Source organism: Mastomys coucha, unplaced genomic scaffold, assembly GCF_008632895.1.
Source record: "Mastomys coucha isolate ucsf_1 unplaced genomic scaffold, UCSF_Mcou_1 pScaffold6, whole genome shotgun sequence".
Taxonomy (NCBI): domain Eukaryota; kingdom Metazoa; phylum Chordata; class Mammalia; order Rodentia; family Muridae; genus Mastomys; species Mastomys coucha.
In genome coordinates this window covers 131,748,925-131,756,554 of record NW_022196912.1, presented here as the reverse complement: position 1 = coordinate 131,756,554, position 7,630 = coordinate 131,748,925, and the positions used below count along the sequence as shown (strand labels likewise).

The following is a 7,630-nucleotide window of genomic DNA, read 5'->3' as shown; positions in this document are numbered from 1 at the left end:
GGGGGGGGGTACCTGGACCTGTAGCTATTTTAGTAAGAGGGAGGAATAAATAGAAATGCCTGCTTAGACACAAACATTTAAAAAAGAAGAGCAGAAAAAGTTAAAACCATACTTATTCAAAAATACTGGAATCAAATCAGTACCTCATTTATAAGAAAAACAAATGAGTAGAATTTAACTCTATTTTCTTAGGCAGCCTGAGGATATTTAAATCTACACTTTTACCCTAAACATGTTTGCTTTAATTTACCAGTCACTCCCCTCCCAATCCTCTGATTTGTGAAGCAATCTTCTATAACAAATAAAACATTTATTCTCAATAAAATTTTTCATTCAGTAACCTGATCAAAAGATCTACCGGGAGACAAAGTGCTGCTGGTGGAACTCTCAATCTGCTTAAGAAGCAGAAATCATGCTCATTACTGCTTCAGTGCTTCCTTGGAGGTTCCCTAGCTAAGGAGCCCAACTGAGAAGTTATGCAAAGACTAGAGTAACAGGGCAGTGGAGAGACTAGCCTACTCAGGAACACAGTCCAGTGTCTCTCGCTGTGGGGGAGCAACTATCACATCGGTTTAAATGAGGTATCCTGCATAGCATATCTTAGTTGATAAGTCAACCTTTACCAAATCAGTCGCATATCTAAGTGAGTAAGCTCTTCTAAAAAGAAAGGTGATAAAGACGCCAGGAGAAAGCAAGCAGGTGGGGAAGTGTTGAGGGAGGAACTAGGAAGGCTGTATAGCACCAACCGTAGGGGAGGGGGGTGGAGTGGGCGAAGTGCCTTCCCAGTCTCCAGAGGATGGGTTGATACACGCAGGCCTGACCTCTGGGTCAACAGCTAGTTTGACTCTACCTTGATCTGCAAGCCCGGAAGCTTGTCTTTGGTTCAAAGTGACAGCTACTCTGGCTTCATGGGAGTGAGTTTCTAGCCATTATCAGACTACACAGAGAAGAATCCCTTTTGTGTTTCATCTTCCTTCCTCCCTAAAGAGACATGATGGTGGCCTCCAAAGGGGGATTCTACCAGCTCTGTACTAAAGTAAGTTAGAAATACTGCTAACCAAAACAAACAACAAAATACTACTCCATGCCGAACAAAACAAACTAAAGCCAAGCTAGACTGTGAGGGAAGCTAAAGGAAGAAAGTGAAAGTTGGAACACCTACTAACACAAAAATAAGCCCCGCTTTCTGCACCCCAAAGAAATCATCTTCCAGACAGTATCCCTCCTTGGCACAACCTCTCAAATCAAGTATTCACTCCTATAAATACACCAAGCGCTGTCCTCTTACCTGTCTCTACATTAACTGTAGAACTGGCCTCTCCATATCCCCCCCCCCTGCAAGTTTCAACAAAAAAGAAACACTTAACTGTGTTCTGCATTATTCCTAGGGAAAAAAAGTGACAGAAACTGTTTTATTTTTCTTAGTAATTGTTTCTTAGAGCCACAGTATCCCAAAATAGCAAAAGTAACTTGTTTATCTAAAACCATAAGGGCATGAGGCCTGCATATGTGTATAGAGTGAACAACTTGATAAAGGCTACTACTTGAGCACCAACTCTATTATACAACATATTGAACTACAAATCCCTGATTGCTTTTACCCAGGCTTTATACAGTATTTATAACCCCTTGTATTTTTCATTTGTTTCTATGTATTATGGTTTTTTTACATAAATTTCAATGCAAATTTTTCAATTTAGGATGGATACCAAGACTGAACTGAGTGAGGAGCATGCAAACAGAAAGAAAGAAGCTAAACTTATTAGAATCTCAACACACTAACTTTTTATTAATTTTGATTCAAAATAATATTAATCTAATAGTGAAATAGTTTGATATAACATCAATCAACATTTAAAGTATACTATGTTTCAAAGTATGGCTCAAGGAACACCCATTGCTTAAATGCACTTAGACATAACAAGACAATGTTTTTTATTGGCATCATTGACACCTTTGAACAATAGCCTCGTAGATAGATTAAGGTTTAACCTTTCTTTTCTTTGGTGGCTGTTTAGAGACTTTTAAAGAACAGATAACTCATTTCAACAGGAATCTACTGATATTTACCTCTGCAAAATGTTTAGCTAAGACGTAGAATGCCAAAAACCAAGCTTTTGTTAGCTTGACACCCCCCCGCCCCCCCGTCTCCTAACAAAAGGTATCCCCAAACTATGTTTTATTTTAGATGTATTGATCTTTCATCTAAGTCTTGGCCTTTCAAATACTAAATGCAATCAAAGGCCAACAACCTGACTCCTTCTGAAGACTGAAAAGGAAGCAGCAACATGGAATTTCTTTGAATTGTTTGTGAATTACTATAAATTTTAAGAGATCAATAAATCCTGGTACTGAGCTAAATCTAATGGTAAATAATTAATTACATATCTTAGACACTATAATCTTTATATTGGTAAACAAAGAAAACAGCTTTGCCAAATAGATCTTCCATCTACATAATATCTTAAAGGTAAATATTTAAATATTACCACAAAAAACAGTGTCATATTTTGTTTAAATTAGACATTAAAACTGAAGATAAAATGCAAATGTCCGTAGTTTTAAAAGGGGAAAAAAATACAAATTAAGTGACCTAGTCTTTTTTCTGAGTTTATTAATACCATTTAAAATATTACAAATAAATCAATTACATTTCATGCATTTAAAATGCAAGTCTAATGTTCCAGAGAAAGGCTTTTCATTTCAATGTGAAATATCCAAATTATTTCAACATGACAATGAATAGTTAGTTTGCAGACTCTGCAAACAACACTTAAATGTAGTGTCAGGAGTGTTTGTCAACAGTTAACAATATCACCTTCAGGAAATACACAAAGGCCAAAGTTAGTCGAGTATCACTTGGACAATTTATTTAATACATGGGTTTGGCAGACCCCGTTATTATGAAGTATAGGAGAACTCTCACTTTAACTATACCTGAACTGCCAGCAAATGCAAATAAGTACATGCGCCATTAAATTAAATGTCATCCAACATTTATCAAATAGTGTCTTAGTTACATCTTGATACCTACCTAAATTCATAATCGAGCAAAACTAGGCCCGGAAAGTGCGTGTGTGGCTCTGCACCTCCAGAATTGAGTTCAGAAAAAAAGAAAAAAGGAAAAACCTGCAGCTCATCAGAACCTCAGCAATACCTCTTAAGAGTTCCTTCTGGCGAAAAAGAAAGAAAAAAATCAAGTTTACTTCAATATATTTTCAAATATTTACCGGAAGTAATGTACAAGAAAAATACTATACAAAATCGTCTCCTGGACAATGTACCTCACACCTCACACCAGCAGAGTCATGTTTAATGGTTAACTAATCTAGAACGATTTTCCAGTTGTACAAACCATTAGGTTCAGATATATTTTACAAAGAATTAAAAAAAAAATTGTTTCCCCATTTCCCTCTTTTGGCATTTAAACTACAGCCTCATCTGAAATAAACGATAGCTTCTTCACTTGAGTTTAAATCACAAAGAAAAAAGTTTAACCCTAAAAATATTCAATGACTTGCAATATTTTACAGAATCAGTAGGTAAATTGACTCCTGGACTAACCCAAAAGTGGTGGTGGTGTGGGAAGTTGGGAGAATATGCTTGGGAATGGTGGGGAAAAAACAAAACAAAACAAAACCGAGGTAGAAAAGGACAAACACGAAGATGGTTAATCTGGTCTCACCGGAAAGGGGGTATTTTTGCATAAGAAAAGACATCTACCCTCACTCCCGCCCCCACCCGATAAATAATGGTGACCAAAATAACTTTGGGATCAATATTAGCAATTTGGAGAAAGACGTGCTCACAAGCAGAGGGAAACTATCTAAACGGGAAGCTAAGAGGGAGATTGCTTGTTTATTTTATCCTCTCAGTTTTTCAGTTAAAAAATAAAAAGTTACAAAGATGAAAGGAGGGGGCTGCATTGGTTCTGGTTCGCAGAACTCTCATCGGTTCACCCGCAGGGCACAAAGACCTAGCCAGAGCCGAATGAGGAGGTCTAAACTCTGCTAGCCCGGTCTGTGTTGCAGCAGTCCTCCCACGAGTGTAATGCTCAGCGTGGGACAGTCCAAGGGGCGCACTCGGAAGTCCAGGAGGGGATTCCTTGTCAGGACTCCTGCTACCTTCTCCCTACAGCTGCGGCTCAAGCGGGTTGAACACTGCTCTTTCCAAGGCCTCAAAAGCCGCTGGTCTACCAGACAACCCATTCATCTCGTCCTAACCCCAGAGGCAGCAGCCTCTTCAAAGTTCCGCCTGCCCATAGCTGGAGGAGCGGGTTTCCAATGCTCCTCCTGGCCGTCACCGTGCAGAAGGGAGCCAAGGATTCAGCCACTGATGTGTGCTACTTACTGTCCACATCCTAAAAGTTATGAGCGGAAAACCGGTGAGAGGGAGAATGAAAAGTTGGGGGAAAGGGCGCGAGACGACTAGCCTAGACTGGAGCCCAGGCTAGGCATACAAGCCCGATGGGAATCAGGTGGGAGGCATCGCGACAGTCACTCCAGGCCGTTGCGGTGGCCCGGCTCTGGAGGCTGCAGCAGCTCAGGGGAGTGGCAAGGCGGGCTTCCCGCCGCGCTGTGCTCGCTGTCGGTGTCGCTGCCTTTCTTGCCGCCGCCAGAGCCAGCCGAGCCGCCGCCACCACTGTGTGTCTTCACGTGCTTGCTCAGGTGGTCGCTGCGCATGAAGCGTTTGTTGCACACCGGGCAGGCGAAGCGCTTCTCGCCCGTGTGGGTCCGCAGGTGCCGCTGCAGCTCGTCGGAGCGCGTAAAGCGCTTACCGCAGAACAGCCAATTGCACACGAACGGCCGCTCGCCAGTGTGCCAGCGCAGGTGCGCCTTCAGGTGCGACGTCTTGCCGTACACCTTGCCGCAGCCCGGGATGTGGCAGCTATGCAGCCCTTTGCGACGCAAGCTCGCTCCCGCTGGGCCCAGGCGCTCAGCCTCCTGGCAGTTGGGGCAGTCGCAGGTGGCGCGGCCGGAGTAGCGGCGCGCGGACGAGCGTGGGGACCCACCTAGCGGCGCCGCGGGCCCCGCGCTCAGCATGGAGCTGCTCGCGCCGGCCAGCGGCGACGGGGCGGAATCGGGGTAAGAACCGGGCAATACCGGCTTGAAACCGTCCATGAGGTGCTGTCCTGCAGGGCTGAGCAGGTGCGACGAGGCACCACTACTGAAAGCCGAGTGACTCAGGCCGGAGTAATCCGAATTGTAGCCTCCCAGCGGTGAGTGCAGCGACGTCTGAAGGCCCCCGGCCGCCGGGTGCAACGAGCCGGGCAGCGCCGCCGCTCCATTGGGGTTCTGCACGTCGATCCAGCCCGCGCCCACATCCCACCAGCTGGAGGCGCCCGCGGAGCCCACGTCGGCCGCGGCGCCAAGGCCCGGGTGCGAGGGCTTGAACCAGGACTCATACGGGTGCGCCATTCCCACGCGCGGGTAGATGCCCTGCAGTCCGTCCACCGACGTGTGCACCTTGGAGATGAACACTGGCTGATGGGAGCTGTCCTGCGAGTGCGCTCCGGAACCGCCGCCGCCTCCCCCGCCGCCGCCGCCGCTGCCCCCCGAGACGCCCGGAGCCTGGAACACAGAGTAGTCGTTGGCAAAGGGAGAGCTGGAAGCGGCGGCCGCCGCAGCTGCAGCAGCTGCGGCGGCGCTGCTGGAGGTGAGAGAGAAGGCGCTGGAGCCGGGCGAGCCTCCGCAGCTAAAAGAGTCGGACACCAGGGCCGCGGCCGCCGCTGCTGCCGCCGCCGCTGCCGCCGCCGCCGAGGAGGAACTGCCGTTCCGGGAGGCCCCAGACACGCCGAAGCTAGGGAGACTGGAACCCACTACGTTGCAGCTGCCGGAGGAGGAAGACGTGGAGCGTTTCCAAGGATGGAAGCCTTTACCGAAGGAAGAAGAGCTGTCCGACAGGGAGGAGGGAGACGGGCTGGGGCTGCCGATCTTATTACAGGTAGCAGCAAGCATGGCCAGAGGAGTGGATCCCAACCTCGGTTCTTCCTGAGACCAGAGCAGAGAAGGGTGGGGGAGGGGTGGTGGGCAAAGGGCCGGTGGGGGAGGGAGGAAAGAAATGTGCATTAGTCCCCTGGTAACCTCCAGACGCCCCACTGCTCCCCATCTCTGGCTGTGGCGTACTGCCACCAACTTACCCTGCACCCCCAGCTGCCCGGGCGCCCGGCTGCCTCCTACTCTACAGAAGGGGAAAAGTTTGGCTGCGGGCGTCTGATTCTGGAGCAAAGCGCCTCGCTGAAGAAGAGTTTAACAAGAATTCTCAACTAAGACGGCACTCTTGTGTTCACAAAGCCCTAGACGCTTTCGATCAAACGAACAGAAAGTCCAGATCCAGACTAGGGAGGGAGAAGTTTCCTTTTTACTTTGCAACCTGAGGAAATCTCTGGATTGCGTTTGAGATCGCTATCCTGCAATTCCAAGAGAGCTTTGAAAATTCTGTTCCGATCCCCCTCAACCCATCCTTAGTTGCTTCTCCCCGGCTTAAGGCTTACTCGCTCTTCCAATTTCTCTCTCTCTCTTTCTCCTCTCTCCCTCCCTCTCAAACTTTCCCTCTCTCTCAATATACGTCTCTCTATAATGGTAGAAATAAGACGAGCTCAACGTACCTGCAGTACAAAGCGGGCTGAGGAAAAATATAAAGGGGAAGGGGGAGAATCTTCAGTATGCCCAGAAGGGAAAAACTTACTCGCGTTCCCCTTCGAAATCGTCGCGTTTATTAGGGGCTACGCTTAGTTCTCCCGAGCAGGGAGCAGCCAGGCTCTGCGAGGTGGCGGGTATCAATGCCCTACGAACCTTTCCTGTGCTGGAAAAAAAAAGTGGCTCTGCCTCCTCTCCCCCCACCCCTCCTTTCTTTTTTTCTAAACTCACTTGTATGGGGGGGGGGTGGATCTCAATAGAGAGACTGATAGCCCGTGGCCTGGCCGGGGCGACTTTAACCCCCTCCGATAGGTAATAAAAGGAAACTAATTAAACCAGCAAGAGAAGATCCTGAGACTCACCCCTAGAAGTGAAGTTGCCATCACACAGAAGCGCCCTCCTCCTCTCAGAGGATCTTTTTTATATTGATAAATCAGAGGCAGTGTTTTTTTTAGAGGTGTGCAATACAATGATCAGTTCCGCCCATTCCGCCACAATTGTAGCTCCCTCTTCGGCTTTGAAGTGCCGCGGAGGCGCGGCCAGCCAATCTGCAGCCTCGCCCGGCCGCGCGGCGCGCGCGCCGTGAGGTCATCGGCGCCAGCGGGAGTGTGGGGGGTGCGAGTGTCGCAGAGTGTGCGTGTGCGCGCGCGTGTAAAGTGATCGCAAGTGTGACCCACCTCGGAGAGAGCAGTGTAGAAAGCTGAGGGGTGCTGGGCAGGGTGGCAAAAAACGTGGCCTAGCAAGGGCAGACAGTGGTCGTGCAACTACCGAGAGGGGAGCTGGTAACTACGCGTGTGACAAAAGGGGTCAGGGACAGAGCTGGAAAGTGTGTAAGGTAACTGAGTTCCTCTACCCTAGGGAGTCAGGAGCGACAGTATATTCAATCCTGGATGAGGAGAGGCGTGCGCGCGTGTTTGGTGTAGGTGGAGAGTGGGTGCGCGCGATCGAGAGAAAAGACGATGTGTGCGTGCGCGTGAGCACCAAAGCTGGGG

General features: G+C 48.3%; 1 protein-coding gene across 3 annotated transcripts; it reads right to left on the bottom strand.

The window, feature by feature from the left end:
• Positions 1 to 2,591: 2,591 nt before the first annotated feature.
• On the bottom strand, positions 2,592 to 7,116 carry Sp8 (Sp8 transcription factor). Of its 3 annotated transcripts, none has more exons than XR_004114514.1 (3): positions 7,001 to 7,116; positions 4,351 to 5,990; positions 2,592 to 3,173 (listed from the first exon to the last, which is right to left on the bottom strand). XR_004114514.1 is itself a non-coding variant. In XM_031357107.1 (3 exons), the coding sequence occupies exons 1-3, from the start codon at positions 7,019 to 7,021 to the stop codon at positions 3,148 to 3,150; spliced, it is 1,260 nt and encodes a 419-aa protein (XP_031212967.1). In that variant the 5' UTR covers positions 7,022 to 7,116; the 3' UTR covers positions 2,592 to 3,147. The 3 variants fall into 3 exon arrangements, 2 of the variants coding, with proteins under 2 accessions (XP_031212967.1, XP_031212966.1); XM_031357107.1 differs by having other exon boundaries at positions 4,778 to 5,990; XM_031357106.1 differs by having other exon boundaries at positions 2,592 to 5,990.
• Positions 7,117 to 7,630: the final 514 nt, after the last annotated feature.